The sequence below is a fragment of the Schistocerca americana genome, chromosome 8, assembly GCF_021461395.2.
Source record: "Schistocerca americana isolate TAMUIC-IGC-003095 chromosome 8, iqSchAmer2.1, whole genome shotgun sequence".
Lineage (NCBI taxonomy): Eukaryota > Metazoa > Arthropoda > Insecta > Orthoptera > Acrididae > Schistocerca > Schistocerca americana.
In genome coordinates, this window is record NC_060126.1 from 512,761,317 (window position 1) to 512,779,351 (window position 18,035).

The 18,035-nt window shown below is 48.6% G+C and overlaps 1 protein-coding gene across 1 annotated transcript in view; it reads right to left on the minus strand.

Annotated features, from left to right (window-relative positions):
- Positions 1-18,035, minus strand: part of LOC124545949 (WSCD family member AAEL009094-like) — a 107,373-nt gene that overhangs the window by 59,519 nt on the left and 29,819 nt on the right. Inside the window, exon 4 of the mRNA XM_047124911.1 lies at positions 13,168-13,419. Within this exon, the coding sequence (XP_046980867.1) occupies positions 13,168-13,419 (252 nt within the window). The remainder of the gene's footprint in view (positions 1-13,167; positions 13,420-18,035) is intronic.

Below are 18,035 nucleotides of genomic sequence, written 5' to 3' on the forward strand. Positions count from 1 at the left end.
ATAGCTTTACCTTCTCGTAAATTTTCCTTGCTTTATGTATCTTTCGTCCGTGGGGAGCCAACCACGTGGTTGAACATTAGAGTTTGTTGGGCTACCGTCATCACTAATTGTCCGATCTCATGTTTGTTTTAAAGAATGTTAACTGTTCATGATTGAGTGATGCGATATTGTTGCAACTTGGCCACGATACCTAGAAATTGCGTCTCCACAAACCACGTGGTCACGCGGGTGTACTGCGAAACGTGTACCGCTTTACGAGTTATTGCAATCAGTTATCAGGCAACAGCAGTTGTATGAATGATTCACACCAATGATTTTAGGTGTAGATTATAACGGTGTATGTAATGATGATTTTCTTTAACGTTTTAGGAATTAATGTTATCAGGAATTGTGAACATGCCTCACATCCATATCTTACGAATAAATGATTTTATACACAATTTTCTCTTGCGTTCCGAGGTTACGTTTTTACACCTAAGCCACTCACCTCGTAGCTTTCCCGTTAGCACATCCAACGCGTTTTCTTACGCACAGGTCCAGTGATTAGGTTCCCCTTTTATTTTAAAACAAATGCTTTAGATTAAGTCTTATTAACAGGTGTGCTGCTGGGAGCTGATCTTCTGCACAGTGTTCATGCATGTGCTATTTTATTTTAAATGGTTGATTCTCGTGGTCAATGCACGGGAAATACTATTAATTACATCGCATCACCTATGAGCGATATCACGACGTACGTATTTTTATGAGTTTTTGGTCTGTGATCAAATTAATTTATTTTCCGACTCGGCCAAACCTTTGATTAGTTGTATGGTTTGAGTCGGTGGCGACCCTAATCTTCTCACGTAAATTCCAAAATCAATAAGCATTTCCATTCGCACTCTTAACGTAATAACCCGTAGAGTCAGGTTAGTTACACAGTCTCCGCTTTACCAATCGGCTGCGCCATTTTGTTTTCGCCGCTGTAGTGGGCTGCTCTGGCAGTGTGGCGAGCTTATTTCAATACCTGCCAGGATTGCAGACGTCTAACAGCAAATAAAACTTCGTTTGATACAGATGATAATTACCCGCGAGAATGTTTTAGACAGAATAAGTGACATAGTTGCAGAGGTGTTTCTATATAACGTGTGGGCGATTTAGGAAAGGGTTCAAATCACTTCTCGCGCTGTCGACGTACTGTGGATGAGCCTCGGGGTCTTCAGTTTCACGTGAGAAACAGTACAGCGATCCAAGCAGAGGTTAGAAGGTGGGGGAGGCTCTCAGCAGAGAGAGCAGGGAGACGATTGCATCTGGCGCCAAAGGTTAGGTAGGTATATACGACGTTTTTTAGAACAGAAAACAGGATCCTTTTTACGTATTACTTCATAGAGGCAATCGCGTCTTATGAAGACACATTCAAATTATTTTTCTTCCACCCATATAAGGTGCATCATTTTATAGGCCTTCTTCAGTGAGCTTCTTTATTAGTCTGAATACTATTTGCTATAGAAATTTGCTCTGTGGCAAGTGCGAGGGAAAGGGAACAACATGAAAGACTCAAAGGTACACACTGATTGGCTGTTTCGCTATAATGACTGGTAAAATAGTGGTTCTAGTGGGGAGATGTAAATGTGTGTGTGTGTGTGTGTGTGTGTGTGTGTGTGTGTGTGTGTGTGTGTGTGTGGTGCTTTATACGTTTTCTTGGTTCTAATGGCTCTGAACACTATGGGACTTAACATCTGTGGACATCAGTCCCATAGAACTTAGAACTACTTAAACCTAACTAACCTAAGGACATCACACACATGCATGCCCGAGGCAGGATTCGAACCTGCGACCGTAGCAGTCGCGCGATTCCGGACTGAGCGCCTAGAACCGCGACACCATCGCGGCCGGCTACGTTTACTTGTTGACGTTTCTTGAAGGAAATGGCGTTGCTTAAGATGGAGCCAAGTGCGTTCTGTATTGCAGTACAGCAATCTTTAAGTATTTTGATAAATGTTACAGGCAGTTTTAATTGGTATTTTCTTTGCCACAAAGAACCAATCACAGGCGGGTTTCCGCGATAGATGTGTAGTGTCGCGGAATAGTAAGGAGTTGGAAACGTGGAATATTGTCAAAGTTTCGTTGCCTATGCCGAGAGCCTGAGGCAGAAGGTTAGCCAAGAGGATTGCACATGTATCGGAATGTGTCGTCAAGCAGCGGCAGTGGCCTGGTTACACACAACAGGCGAGAGGGAACTGCTTAGCACGCGGGTTTGTGTTAGACGGAGACTTTCGTAGAGTGCAAGACAGAGGTATAGCGTCAGCTGTACTGCATTTCATAACTTCGCGTAAGTCTGCTGTAACAACACGTAACTCTGTCGCAAGAACACCTAAGGGGCGAGTACGACAGATGAATCAGCAGTTTAAGTGGAACGAATGTGTTCGTTACAAACGAGCATGACGTCAGGACGTCGCTCGTTGCTTCCTTTAAATACGCCAGCTTCGACAGCAACAAGGCACTCGCACTCGCAGTTAGACCTGCAGTTAGATGTGTACTGGGTCGCTGCGTAGCGCTCAGCTCTGTGATCGACATGTTAATCTTCATTAAGGAGACGTTGCAGTGAGGGCGGGCCATCCAGCAGCAGACGTGAGGGGACAGCACCAGCTCTGGTCCTCCCTGCTGCCGCTGTCAATCGTCGACCCAGGATTAGCAGACATCGCGGCAGACTCGCTCGCCGCCAATGCTGACCACGTCAGTGAGCCGTCGTCGAGATCGTGCGGGGCCTAGGCCCTGTGCATCCGCCGTCACAACCGGGTGAGCCGACGACGCCGGGGGACTGCATCCCGTTCCCCCCGTCCACCGCGGACGAGCCACCATGAGGAGCGGGGAAGCAGACGGGGTGGGACAGAGTACACCCTGCACTACGAGAACGCCTCTCGTGCCGACAGCGCCGGCACTCCAACCCGGAGCCTCCACGCGCAGCAGCTTGCTGTCTGCAGCCGAGCCGGCCGACAAGCCGAGCGCCGCCAGCCACGTGTGGCCGAAGTAAGTGCATACTTCCGCTACGTCACAGCACGCGGCGCTGCGCTAGCAAGACTGGTGCGGCCCGTATCTGGTGTCATCGCTACGAGTCAGTGAGGACCCGGGAAGGTTGTTGATATAACCATGCCACATTGTACTCGGCAGGAATAAAGGTGTTATGAATTAATAATATTTCTTTGGCGTTTCTGACGCGTCCACAGTCATTTCCTAGCATCCTGACAACTGGAGAGGTCACCGCTCGGCCGTCCAGTCCGCCGTAGGCGACCGGGACCACCGGGGCGCCTACAGATGGTATACACAGAACAAGATGGCACTTCTGTGATACATACTGATTGCCTGTTTTGTTTTACAAGGTGGTACAATACTGGGCTGTGATTGGAGAAGAGCAGAGGGAGTGGGGGAGAGGAGGAGGCTGCGAGGCGAAGAGGAGGAGGCGTGGGAGGAGAGGGGAGAGGCGTGATGATGACACGATAAAGATGTCGCTTCGAGGTCACTGACTTGCCCCAGCGCGTAGGAACCTCAATGGAATGGTTTGAGGTCATTATTACGTAATGCGTTCAAGTACAGTCGTCCAGGGGAACGGCTGGTCAGAGGTGCTGTCTGTCACACGTGCCTGTGGGCACAGTATTACGCTACGTGGAACATTCAGCGGCACTTTAGAGGGACCAGCGGCAGTAATATAAGGCGCCATCACAGCTGTGGGCTGTGTAGCCCAGGATGACCGCCCGTACACAAGCCTAGGACCGTGGGACAGGGACTGAGCAACATGAGAGTGGACCTGTGTTGATGTCTTGTCCACCACACTTGCCTTATCTGAAGGAACAGAACTCACAGTATCGTGCGCCAGCTCCTCCCCGACAAACCACTGGCCCCCAATTCGTGGGAATTCCGCCAAGTGTGCGTAAACACCTGGCGTGGGAGCCTACCGAGGACTTGTCGAATCCCTGCTGCACGCAACCACTGCAAAGGTGGACCGACGCGCAGTTAAGCACGAGGACGTAATCTTTCGTCTCGTCGGTGTATGTTTAAGCGACAAAGGTCAACTGTCCCTGGACGATGAAATACAAAACCGACCGTGCCAGATTTTTTTTATTTCCTTAGCGAGCGCAGGCATTGTCCGCAGAGGCCCAGAAGCCGTCGGGAATTAAAACTGTAGAGCAACCAAAAGCCGTACGTAACTTTATTTTATTTTGACGTGTTTCGCTCGACTAACGCGAGCATCTTCAGAAACGGCTTAGCCGAGGCATCAGACGTTACAAGTATCGGCCTGTGTGTTGCGCCGCCGTCACACATCTTCAGTCGCGGGAACATGTCACTAGACTCACTTCCAACGTTCAAATATTTAAAAATTAGCTTCTGGAGGGACATAAAACTGAACGTGCTCATGTGCAACAGTTAGACCACAAACCAGCCACGCCTCATACGTTGTAACCGACGTTTCATATCAACGACAGCCTGAAACACCTCGACACTGGCAGTCAGCGGTATTTGGTCGTATGGGTAGAGGACCACATAACCTATTCCGTCCAAATTTGCAGAGGGGCGCTGGAGGAGCGGGCAGGGGCAGACTTGTTTTGTACGATGGCTCCGCAGTCTTCGGACACGAACATTATAAAGGTTAGGGGATGGGAGAGGGGAGGCCGCGTGTTTTCCACAGGAACCATCACAGCATCTGCGTTAAACAGTGCAGGAAATCCGAAATGTCGGTGGCGGGACGGAGGCTCGGACTGTCGCCCAGACTCACCCCATCACCCCTGGCGCAGCCGCCCCGCCCCCGCCCCGGCAAGCTACTGTCCGCTGCTGGCTGCGCAACAGCACGTCCGGCTGTCCGCATCGTCTGCCTCAGAGAGAGAGTGCACCAGCTCCACGGCCCCGTAGTTGCCTTGCATGTAGGCGTCTCCTCCCCCCCCCCTCCCTCTCTCTCTCACCCTCCTCCGTTCTAGTTGCCCATTGCTACACATACACAGATCTATTTCTGTGGATAACTCATACTCTGCCCTTAGCGAAGCTCCCTGTGTCCTTGGTCAGAGCAAAAGGGAGGTTAATAACGCCGTACACGTGGCTAAAATACCTTTGCTATGCTGCGAGTCACATGACATCACGTCAGGAGATTTCTCATCCGGAGTCACGAGCGAACAAAAGTTCAGATGACGTCATTACGTGCAACAGGTGAATCTCGTCAGGAGGAGCTTCCACGTCCGCTGGTCAGGCATCTGCGTCGGGAGGTGGGGAGACGTGCCCGCACGTAGCACACTAATCCCTGCAGTGGGGGCGGCAACGTTAACGGGTCGCCGTCAGCAAGCACACGTGTAGTCAGTCGGTGCACGGCACACCGAGCAGGGGTGTGAAATCCTACCCCGTCTCGGCCTCAACTACTGAGCAGAACGAGTTGTGATTACGTAGACAGACAGAACCACACGATTATTGTTACTGTTACGGCGTATAACCTGTGTCACGCCCTCGGAAGAGTTTTCTTTTTTTCGATTACACTGATTATTCTGACGTCGGTACCTGCTGTCTGCTACACAGCTAGGCGTTCCCGCCGTACGCCGCGAGGAATTTGCTGCCAGTCTCAGCCCACAAATCGAACCAGTAAAGGCGCCGCTCCTGCTGCAGACTCTCACCGAGTCCAGGACGGCGCCATCGGCAGAGCGGATGACGTATCGAGCCGTCGACGTGAAACCCACCAATACTGCTCACCTGCGCACGTCGCGACACTTTCTGCAGTGCATTCACGGTTGTTTTATTCGTCTTCATTGACAGTGGCACACGAGTAGCCACATAATGCAGTCTGCCTTACGCGAATTTCAGTAATTTTATTCAAACCAGTTCTCTGATATACACATTAACTTCTACGTCGTTGCAAGGGGACGTATGTTGTTGTATGTTGGTAACTCTATAGTCACACTAGTCGGCAGTCAGTAGTTTTTGTTCTCATGTTGCGTAAATTATTATCGGTTACAGCAACTGAAATGAACTCATTTACTTTCATCCTATCTGGAGTGAGAGAATACAGATTGTTTTACGCCATTATTGGTGACTTTAAAGTGTGTGATCCACATGGTATCAAAAATCTTTGTTCGTAAAGGACAACCATACAATGCCGACGGCCTTGCCACCGTGGTGACACCGATTCCCTTCAGATCACTCAAGTTAAGCGCTGTTGCGCTGCCCTAGCGCGTGGATGGGTGACCGTCCGGGTCTGCCGACCGCTGTTGGTAAGCGCGGTGCACTCAGCCCTTGGGAGGCCAACTCAGGAGCTGCTTGGCCGATAAGTAGTCGCACAGGTCACGAAAACTTACAACATCCGCGAGAGCGGTGTGCTGACCACATGCGCCTCCGTATCCGCACCCAGTTACGCCTCTTATCTGAGGTCGGTACCATTTCGCCACCCGAGGTATATACAGGGTGTTTCAAAAATGACCGGTATATTTGAAACGGCAATAAAAACTAAACGAGCAGCGATAGAAATACACCGTTTGTTGCAATATACTTGGGACAACAGTACATTTTCAGGCGGACAAACTTTCGAAATTACAGTAGTTACAATTTTCAACAACAGATGGCGCTGCAAGTGATGTGAAAGATATAGAAGACAACGCAGTCTGTGGGTGCGCCATTCTGTACGTCGTCTTTCTGCTGTAAGCGTGTGCTGTTCACAACGTGCAAGTGTGCTGTAGACAACATGGTTTATTCCTTAGAGCAGAGGATTTTTCTGGTGCTGGAATTCCACCGCCTAGAACACAGTGTTGTTGCAACAAGACGAAGTTTTCAGCGGAGGTTTAATGTAACCAAAGGACCGAAAAGCGATACAATAGAGGATCTGTTTGAAAAATTTCAACGGACTGGGAGCGTGACGGATGAACGTGCTGGAAAGGTAGGGCGACCGCGTACGGCAACCACAGAGGGCAACGCGCAGCTAGTGCAGCAGGTGATCCAACAGCGGCCTCGGGTTTCCGTTCGCCGTGTTGCAGCTGCGGTCCAAATGACGCCAACGTCCACGTATCGTCTCATGCGCCAGAGTTTACACCTCTATCCATACAAAATTCAAACGCGGCAACCCCTCAGCGCCGCTACCATTGCTGCACGAGAGACATTCGCTAACGATATAGTGCACAGGATTGATGACGGCGATGTGCATGTGGGCAGCATTTGGTTTACTGACGAAGCTTATTTTTACCTGGACGGCTTCGTCAATAAACAGAACTGGCGCATATGGGGAACCGAAAAGCCCCATGTTGCAGTCCCATCGTCCCTGCATCCTCAAAAAGTACTGGTCTGGGCCGCCATTTCTTCCAAGGGAATCATTGGCCCATTTTTCAGATCCGAAACGATTACTGCATCACGCTATCTGGACATTCTTCGTGAATTTGTGGCGGTACAAACTGCCTTAGACGACACTGCGAACACCTCGTGGTTTATGCAAGATGGTGCCCGGCCACATCGCACGGCCGACGTCTTTAATTTCCTGAATGAATATTTCGATGATCGTGTGATTGGTTTGGGCTATCCGAAACATACAGGAGGCGGCGTGGATTGGCCTCCCTATTCGCCAGACATGAACCCCTGTGACTTCTTTCTGTGGGGACACTTGAAAGACCAGGTGTACCGCCAGAATCCAGAAACAATTGAACAGCTGAAGCAGTACATCTAATCTGCATGTGAAGCCATTCCGCCAGACACGTTGTCAAAGGTGTCGGGTAATTTCATTCAGAGACTACGCCATATTATTGCTACGCATGGTGGATATGTGGAAAATATCGTACTATAGAGTTTCCCAGACCGCAGCGCCATCTGTTGTTGAAAATTGTAACTACTGTAATTTCGAAAGTTTGTCTGCCTGAAAATGTACTGTTGTCCAAAGCATATTGCAACAAACGGTGTATTTCTATCGCTGCTCGTTTAGTTTTTATTGCCGTTTCAAATATACCGGTGATTTTTGAAACACCCTGTACTTTACAAATGCAACTGAAGGATTATCAAATTACAGCATTCTACCAGCACCCGGTATAAACTGCCAATCTTCGGGTAAGCATTTCTTGCAGTTTTGGACATGGCTGTCTTTCAGCAACCGTATATAAGTTTTCACAGGGAAATAACAGTTCCAACCGGTTGCAAATAATTATTTAATTCATTGACCTACGTTTCGGCAATGCTAAGGATCTCTTCATCACAATTAAATTTTTGAAAACCGTAAATTTACAATAGGAGAAGGCAATAGTCAAAGTTTGGAGCAGACATGGTCAAGTCAAATCAGTGTGATGCTCTTTCTTGCAAGGTATGCGTATCAAAAGCTGGAACGTTTTTAATTTTTAATTTTTGAATTGAGCACGTCTCAATTAAACTTTGACTGTTGCCTTCTCGCAATGTAATTTTACGACTTTTAATAATTTAATTCTGGTGAAGACATCCTTAGTGTTCCGAAACCTAGGTCAGTGTATTAAATAATTATTTGCAACCTTTTGGTTGTGTAATTTGTCCAGATAAAAGTTCTTTAGCTTGTTTTTCATATACCCCTGGCAAAGAAGAAAGGTTTGTACAAACGTGGACAGGGACCAACGCCACAATGTCGCAATTAGACGATGGAGTTTATTAGGGAGGGTGGGTGCTTCGAATGGACTGATGGCTACTCCGACAGTTGAGTACAGGCTCTATTCCCTGATTCACCTGGTCTGCTTCGCGTTTGACATCGTATGAGCTACATAACGAGCTAGGCACTGTAAACATCTCACCTAGGAAATAACATGGGAGCCTTTGTGTGGTGTGCGTACTGTAAGACCTTCAGTACACACACCATCAGATTATTTGACTAGTCGCTCTAACGAAGTAGGCGGAGTGTCAGCAATATGTCTCGTGGTCTTATCCTGGAGTGTTTATCTTCTGCCGTTAGGTCAGACGATAGAAATGCCACTTGCACGCTTAGAGTAGCTGATTGACGGTGACCAACTTTAAACAGAACTTGACTAATTTTCACACACATTTATTAAAATAATAACAAGAATAAAAATTACTTAACTTGGTTCTGGATGCTATTTACAATTGACAATCTGAAGTTCCTTTGGTATTGGTATGTTAATCTTATTCTCACATATATCTCTGATACTTGAAAAAAGTGTCTATACATTTATCTTCATGGCTATGAACAGGAATATGGTAATCTTACTAGGCGCAGACTGAAACTTGACTATAGACTGCTACAGACTGGTGCAGACAAATGCAGACTCACTAATCGGAGGTCTGTACACTCGTTATAATACATCGCGCGTTCATGTATCACTGTGCGAGTGTGATCTGCGAGGAGAAAAGGTTCTACGTTAGCACCAATCTCATTGGCTGCGTTACATGTTAATACGCGGATCGGCGGAAGCAGAATTTGGTCCGTCTCTATGGCAGCGCCATCTCGTAGTGCGGAGACGGACGAGCGCTGTGCCTGCGCTGTTGTGCTTAGTGGGGCGCGCTCTAGTGGGAAAGTTGTGAACGCACTGACTACGCGGAACTATGTACGCAACACTTTGTACTAACGAAAACTTTCGTGCATTCCCACCCTATAGTACTGACGCGTGCCACCCAGCTGACGCGAACGAGCACACATCGGTCTGTCACTGACAGAGATGGCGGGCAATGTCCAGTTTTATCCCAGACTGCAAAAGACGCGTGATCGTTTCTCCGCTTCTTGCAGCAGTCTGACAACGGAAACGATGACAGTGGCCTCTCTGGTGTCCGAACACCTGCTGAATTGACTGTAGTAACGCCATCGTGCGTAAACGGCACGTGCCGAGACCAGATGTAATCGAAGGTCGAAGCTGACTGGTAGAAGGAGAAGGACTTGGTTCAAATGGCTCTGAGCACTATCGGACTGAACAGCTGAGGTCATCAGTCCCCTAGAATCTACAAGTACTTAAACCTAACTAGCCTAAGGACATCACACACATCCATGCCCGAGGCACCATTCGAACCTGCAACCGTAGCGGTCGCGCGGTTCCAGACTGTAGCGCCTAGAACCGCACGGCCACAGCGGCCGGCAAGGAGAAGGACTTCCAGGTGGATTACGGTCAGAAACCGTAAGAGCAGGCTAAAAAAAAAAAAAAGTCAGTTGGACCAATGTGTACATGGACCAGTGCGTACAGAAAGCTGCATCATCAAAAGGTACTCCGAACGAAATGCGTGCGACAAACACTCAGGGTAGAGCGGGCGGTCTTCTGAAAAGACGGCTTTACGACTCGAAAGGCCTCGAAACGAGTAGCCAGGCGTGGTGATCGTAGGCAGGTTATTGCCGAGCAGTGGGCGTTTTAGCATTCTGGGAGCTCGAGTCGAATCAAGTGCCTGTGGGCTACTGTGACACGCGACGGGACTCCACGTCGAATCCTGACCTCGGCCCCCTCGTTGTCCCCAGTGGTTGGGTTACAGGGCAGCAGTATGTCAGTACACTGGGCGACGCTTTCCACTCAACGCTTCAGCCTATGTTCATTGTGTACCGAGGCGATAAACGCCGCATTGACGCCTAGAATTGTGCTGAACTGGTGTAACGAAAACGATGATCAAGTGAAACACCTTGTGTGAACCCTTCAGTACTCTTTATCTGCTGAATCATTGTGAGGACGAGCTGCAAAGTCACTTTCCGAACTAGCTGTATTTTTGCATGAGGAGTGGTTATGTGGTGGTGGTGGTGGTGGTGGTTAGTGTTTATCGTCCCGTCGACAACGAGGTCATTAGAGACGGAGCGCAAGCTCGGGTTAGGGAAGGATTGGGAAGGAAATCGGCCGTGCCCTTTCAAAGGAACCATCGCGGCATTTGCCTGAAACGATTTAGGGAATTCACGGAAAACCTAAATCAGGATGGGCGGAGACGGAATGGAACCGTCGTCCTCCCGAATGCGAGTCCAGTGTGCTAACCACTGCGGAGTGGTTATGTACTCATCCCACCCAGAGCCTACTAATAAAGGTTTTGTACCGTTTCACGTGTATTCAAAAAAATGGCTCTGAGCACTATGGGACTTAACATCTATGGTCATCAGCCCCCTAGAACTTAGAACTACTTAAACCTAACCAACCTAACGACAGCACCTTGTCATCACGAAGCAGAGAAAATCCCTGACCCCGCGGGGAATCGACACGTGTGTTCATAGTATACTGCTGGGCAGTAAAAGTGCAACAGAATTATTGCGTAAGGTACAAATGTCAGATTGGGGTGAAATATACAACACGTTTCTATATGCAGACGGTTACTATTTCAAGGCAATCCCACAAGGTAGGCAAGAGTAAAGATTACGCTGCGAGTTCCTCATTCAGAAATCAAGTTTGAATGTTTGTTTTTTCTGAGACAATGGTATTACACCAGAGGGAACAATGAAAAACGAGTACCGGCGTGTGTCGGTATGTGACAGCGCAGCGGTTCAGCGTCCCGCGACGTTGCTGATCGCGTTGGCCGGGATCGCAAGACTGCGTTCGAGTGCGGAATCGATAGGTTCTGAAGATGCATACTCAACGCCGGGCAGGATCTTAACAGTCCCCAGTAATTTCCTCCCAGGAAGGTACACATTTCGTTCGCTCGACCGTGCACGGTATTAGAGACACGTTTCGTATTTCGGGTCGAGAGAACGGCTTGTAGCCTTACGGCAAATGTCCCGACAGGGACAGGGCGACGGCGTCTGGAACAGCACCGGATGTCGGCAGGGCGATAGATTGGGGGGGGGGGGGGGCGCTCTGGAGAGAACGAATGTTGCAAGACTGCGTCCGTCGTAGTCATACAGGCTCAGCACCCAGTGTGATGGCGTGGTGTGCCATTTGGTACTGCACAACCTCTTCTTCGGATAGCCGGTAAGTTTGACACTGGGCCCTACCTTTCTGAGGGCGATAGCTGTGCCCTATCTTCGAGATCTCCTCATTTCATGTTTCAACAAGATAGTGTAAAACCACTGGTTGCGCGTGCTGTCCTGTCCTGCTCCCTTGCACTGGAAACATCTGGTGAGGGGTTGGTATGCCACCACACGCCGGCTGCTACGTCTAGTGATCTCTGGCGCACAGCAGAAACAGCACGGTATGAAGTGCCCCTGTCTGTCAGCGGAGCTGAGTGTTCGACTCTCTATTTACAATTTGTGCAGAAACCAGATGGCAGTTATAAGAGTCGAGGGGCATGAAAAGGAAGCAGTGGTTGCGAAGGGAGTGAGACAGGGTTGTGGCCTCTCCACGATTTTATTCAATCTGTACGTTGAGCAAGCAGTAAAGGAAACAAAACAAAAATTCGGAGTAGGTATTAAAGTCCATGGAGAAGAAATAAAAACTTCGAGGTTTGCCGATGACATTGTAATTCTGTCGGAGACGGCAAAGGACTTGGAAGCGCAGTTGAACGGAATGGACAGTGTCTTGAAAGGAGGATATAAGATGAACATCAACAAAAGCGAAACGAGGATAATGGAATGTAGTCGAATTAAGTCGGGTGATGCTGAGGGAATTAGATTAGGAAATGGGACACTTAAAGCAGTAAAGGAGTTTTGCTATTTGGGGAGCAAAATAACTGATGATGGTCGAAGTAGAGAGGATATAAAATGTAGACTGGCAATGGCAAGGAAAGTGTTTCTGAAGACGAGAAATTTGTTAACATCGAGTATAGATTTAAGTGTCAGGTAGTCGTTTGTGAAAGTATTTGTGTGGAGTGTAGCCATGTACGGAAGTGAAACTTGGACGATGAATAGTTTGGACAAGAAGAGAATAGAAGCTTTCGAAATGTGGTGCTACAGAAGAATGCTGAAGATTAGATGGGTAGATCACATAAGTAATGAGGAGGTATTGAATAGAATTGGTGAGAAGAGGAGTTGGTGGCACAACTTGACCAGAAGAAGGGATCGGTTGGTACGACATGTTCTGAGGCATCAAGGGATCACTAATTTAGTACTGGAGGGCAGCGTGGAGGGTAAAAATGGTAGAGGGAGACCAAGAGATGAATACACTAAGCAGATACAGAAGGATGTAGGTTGCAGTAGGTACTGGGAGATGAAGAAGCTTGCACAGGATAGGGTTGCATGGAGAGCTGCATCAAACCAGTCTCAGGACTGAAGACCACAACAACAACAATACTACTTGCTACTGTATCGTTTTCGCACAACAAATGTTACTGCGTCACTTGGGCGCCGCGCGGCGGTGCGGCAGATTGCAGCGGCGTACTCACACTTGCCCCTGTTGCGGTGGTAGCGGTCCGGCGAGGCGAAGCCGACGTGTCCGCCGCTCTGGCGGTTGAACTCTGCGAGGATGGCGGGGGCGGGCGCGCGCACCAGCAGCACGGCGCGGCTGAAGGGCGCGCGCGCCTCGGGGCCGCTCTCGTGCGTCTTCACCACCAGCACCGACCCGTTGCACACCGACTCCGCCGGGAAGCCGTTCTTCAGCAGCCCGAAGTCCTTGTACACCGAGCCCGTATACACGCCTGCAACACGCCGGCGCAACGCGTCAAAACGTCTAGGAGGCGCAGAGCCGAGGGGGCAGGGGACGAAAGACCACAAGACAGAGACTGCCAGATGCAGGACTCCGACTATCTGTTACTGGGTACTTAGCGACAGCACTGCGTCACCACTGCACCATACAGTGCGATGAATTCTAAGGAAATGCAATCCGGAAACAAAGGAAGTGGGTTACAGAACTCTCGTTCGCCCACTGCTTGAATACTGCTCAGCAGTGTGGGATTCGTACCAGGTAGGGTTGATAGAAGAGATAGTAAGATCCAACGGAGAGCAGCGCGCTTTGTTACAGGATCATTTAGTAATCGTGAAAGCGTTACGGAGATGATAAACTCCAGTGGAAGACTCTGCAGGAGAGACGCTCAGTAGCTCGGTACGGGCTTTTGTTGAAGTTTCGAGAACATACCTTCACCGAAGAGTGAAGCAGTATATTGATCCCTCCTACGTATATCTCCCGAGGAGACCATGAGGAAATCAGAGAGATTAGAGCCCACACAGTGGCATACCGACAATCCTTCTTTCCACGAACAGTACGAGACTGGAATAGAAGGGACAACCGATAGAGGTACTCAAGGTACCCTCCGCCACACACCGTCAGGTGGCTTGTGGAGTATGGATGTAGATGTAGATGACGCTCTGCAGGTTTCACCTGCCTCCTGTGTACGCTCAGTCGGTTTCCTACCACACGATACCCCAAGCCATTCCATTCTATCATTCCTTCTTCCTCGAGGGAGCTATTCACGAAGTGGGCGTGGTTTGCTAGTGCCTTATTGTTCACTTCAAAGTTAGGCAGTAGGTGCAAACATCCTGTCCTGATACAGCACAAGACACTGATGAGAGCCGACCGAGAGCTGTACACAGTACTGGTCCACAAGTCTGCCGCGCTAATGGTCTTCTGAGCCCTTACCCGCCTGACACGTGCATTGGTACCTGGCCACCTCTACGTTTTTCTGCGACCATCGTCACGTCTCAGACAAACCCTGCACTCGACGCCATGATCAAAGTGGCATTGCTGGTGTCCGCACGTTCTACGCGCACCACGGTGCTCGAGAAGTCTTTATGTTGTTCGTAATGGACGTCTACATGCCAAGTCGATGTAGCGTGGATGATTGCAAACTTGGTGTGTGCCGACAGAGCTCTCGCAGTTGCCTCTTACTTACAAGAGTCCTAAGTGAGGTATTATTTCCTGAACCAGAAACCGCCATATTGCGACACGTTCTTCCCTTTTTCGTCATCGAGGTGTACGTTTGGAGTTTCAGTAAAGCGATTAAATGGCTTGGCTCTGCGCACTATGCGACTTATCTCCTAAGGTCATCAGTCCCCTGGAACTTAGAACTACTTAAACCTAACGAACCTAAGGACATCACACACATCCATGCCCGAGGCAGGATTCGAACCTGCGACCGTAGCGGTCGCTCGGTTCCAGACTGAAGCGGCTAGAACCGCACGGCCACTCCGGCCGGCAGTAAAGCGACTGACACACAACGGAACAGAGCAGTGTACATACTTTCACTAGGGCGACGCTTTGCCGTGCTGCGTCACTGTCGACGTATCGCGACTGAAGCAGCCCACTACTGAACGCTTCATCGCTAACAGTGTGCGTATGCATCTCTGTGACGAGCTGTTTCGTTCCAGTGTGTTTCAACGACTCCCTTGTAGCTCCACATTTGCACTTCGATGACGGGCAACGGAAGAACGTACGGCGACACAGCAGCTTCTAATTTGGGAAATATCACACTCTAGGTAGTCTATGTGCTAATACATATTCTTTCAAGCAAGTTTTGAGCTTCTTGATGCTAGTACCCCGCTTATGACTATCTGATAGCCGGCCGGTGTGGCCGAGCGCTTCTAGGCGCCTCACTCCGGAACCGGAGTTCGAATCCTGCCCCGGGCATGGATGTGTGTGATGTTCTTAGGTTAGTTCGGTTTATGTAGTTCTAAGTTCTAGGAGACTGATGACCTCAGCTGTTAAGTCCCATAGTGCTCAGAGCCATTTGAACCATTTGCTGGCGATAACTACCTCGAGTTATCAGGAGAAAGAAAACTGGCGTTCTACGGATCGGGGCGTGGAATGTCAGACAAGAAGAGAATAGAGGAGGTATTGAATAGGATTGGGGAGAAGAGGAGTTTGTGGCACAACTTGACTAGAAGAAGGGATCGATTGGTAGGACAGATTAGATTAGAGATTAGATTAGATTAATACTAGTTCCATGGATCATGAATACGATATTTCGTAATGATGTGGAACGAGTCGAATTTTCCAATACATGACATAATTAGGTTAATTTAACAACATACTTAAGTTAATATAACAACTTTATTTTTTTGTGTTTTTTTTCTGTTCTGAGACATCGAGGGATGACCAATTTAGTATTGGAGGGCAGCGTGGAGGGTAAAAATCGTAGAGGGAGACCAAGAGATGCATACACTAAGCAGATTCAGAAGGATGTAGGCTGCAGTAGGTACTGGGAGATAAAGAAGCTCCGACAGGATAGAGTAGCATGGAGAGCTGCATCAAACCAGTCTCAGGACTGAAAACCACAACAACAACAACAACAACAAGTATCTCTTACGAGGCACTCTTTGTCCGGCGGCTTACGCCTCTGCTGCCTATAGATTCCTTAACCGTGAAACATTGATTCTACTCACGTGCAGAGTTTTACACATAAGTGATGTCGACTGATGGCAGAACATAAAGGTTTCGGTATATTTAGGTAACTTTCACTCGGTTTCAGAAACTCCAGGAATTCGCTGGCCATCGGGGCCCAGTTCGAAGCGGGGCCGTCACTGAAGACAATTCTACTCCAGTCCATGAGATTCCACGGCGAAGGTGTGTCTGGAGACGTGCTGGATAGCTGGAGGACGCCAACCTCACTGTCGTCCACTGTACGGGCCGACAAACAGGAGTGAACGCTTTGGGGTGGCATTTGTTTTCTTACAGCACAGTAGTTCGTCGACGATATTCAACGCCCCGGTTTGTCGCCCTTCACCGCAACCCGTCCTGGGTTTACGTTTCAGCAAGATGACGGCTGGCCGCACACGGCGGGAGTCTACTGCTGGTTGTGTTCGTGGTGACCAGACCCTACCTTGGCCAGCGACGTCGCCGGATGTGTAGAACGTTTGGACCATTATGGGCAGGGCCCTACAACCAGTTCGGCACTTTGACCATCTGACGCGCCAGTTGGACAGAATTTGGCACGATGTGCGTCATGAGGACACCCAACAACTCTATCAATGAATGCCAGGTGCAATAACTGGTTGCATAAGGCTCAGAGAACGATCAACGCGTTGTTGACTTCCTCCGCTTGTGAGGTCCTTTGTCTTTAATAAATCAGTCAATTTTTCTGAAACTCATCCAGTTTTTCTGAAAATCATTTGTTTGTCTCTACAAGTACGTCGCATTTACCGATATCCGTCCCATTCGGATGATGCTGGCGTGGTCGTCGTGCCCCCCACCCCCCATCCCCTCTCAAGAATTCTTTTTCTCCCGGTACTAATTGTGAGTTTTTTGAAGGGGGGCAGAATGTCAAAGTGGCCGACTGGGAGCAGGAGAGGCACCACAGCATATTTTAATTTCCGTGGTGCTGAATATAGGTTTCATGGTTTCCATTACAAAATACACACGTTTGAGTTCCACAGAGCGAAATACAATGACGTGCGATAGAAGAACGTGGCACTGCAGTTTCGGGGTTGCAGAGCGTAAGTGTAACAGCTGTCGCTCCAGGTGACGCGCCCCAGCTGGTGGTACCTTGCAAGTGTCCCAGGCCACAGTTACGGTGAAGACCTCAACGGCAGCTCGTTCGAGAACAAACCCCCTCTCCTCTCTGACTGAAGCAAAGAGAGAAAAGTACCATCTAATATAAATCATGAATTGGAAATAATTATCATTTGAAAAGAAAATTACACATGTACATCATTACCCCTCGTACAAGTTACCCATATATATAATTCCAAGGATTAAAAAATTCTGTAACCTTAAACGGCAAGCATTAGGACACCACAGCTACTAGTAGTGTGGCGTGGTGAAAATTAATATTAAAAAGTAGGTATAAGTTTTATTTGGCAATTATCAATGTAATAAAGTAAGTATTGTACCACCGACGAAGAAACAGCATCTGTTTAGCGTAACTGAGAGAGCAGAAACCTTCTAGAGAGTAGCGTCCTTGCTTGTAATAACATACTGTGTTCCGGAGAAAGGTAGGAAGAGGCAAAGGCACATTGACCCTGCAACCTATCTTAGAAGATAGCTTGAAGAAAGGTAATCTTACGTTTATATCATTTATACACGTAGACAAAGCTTTTGAGAATGTTGATAGGATTACACGCTTCGAAACTCTGAAGGTACCAGGAGTAATTATACGGAGCGGAAAGAAATCAGACTGCAGTCACAGTCCTAGGGTGTGAAAGGGAAGCAGTTCTTGAGAAGGTACTGAGAGAGTGGTGCGGGGGGGGGGGGGGGGGTGGGATGTATAGCTTCTGCATGACGTTATTGAGTCTGTACACTGAACAACCAGTGAGGTAAACATATGAGGAAATTGAAAACGAAATTAAAGTTCATGGAGAAGAAATAAATATCTTGCGGTTT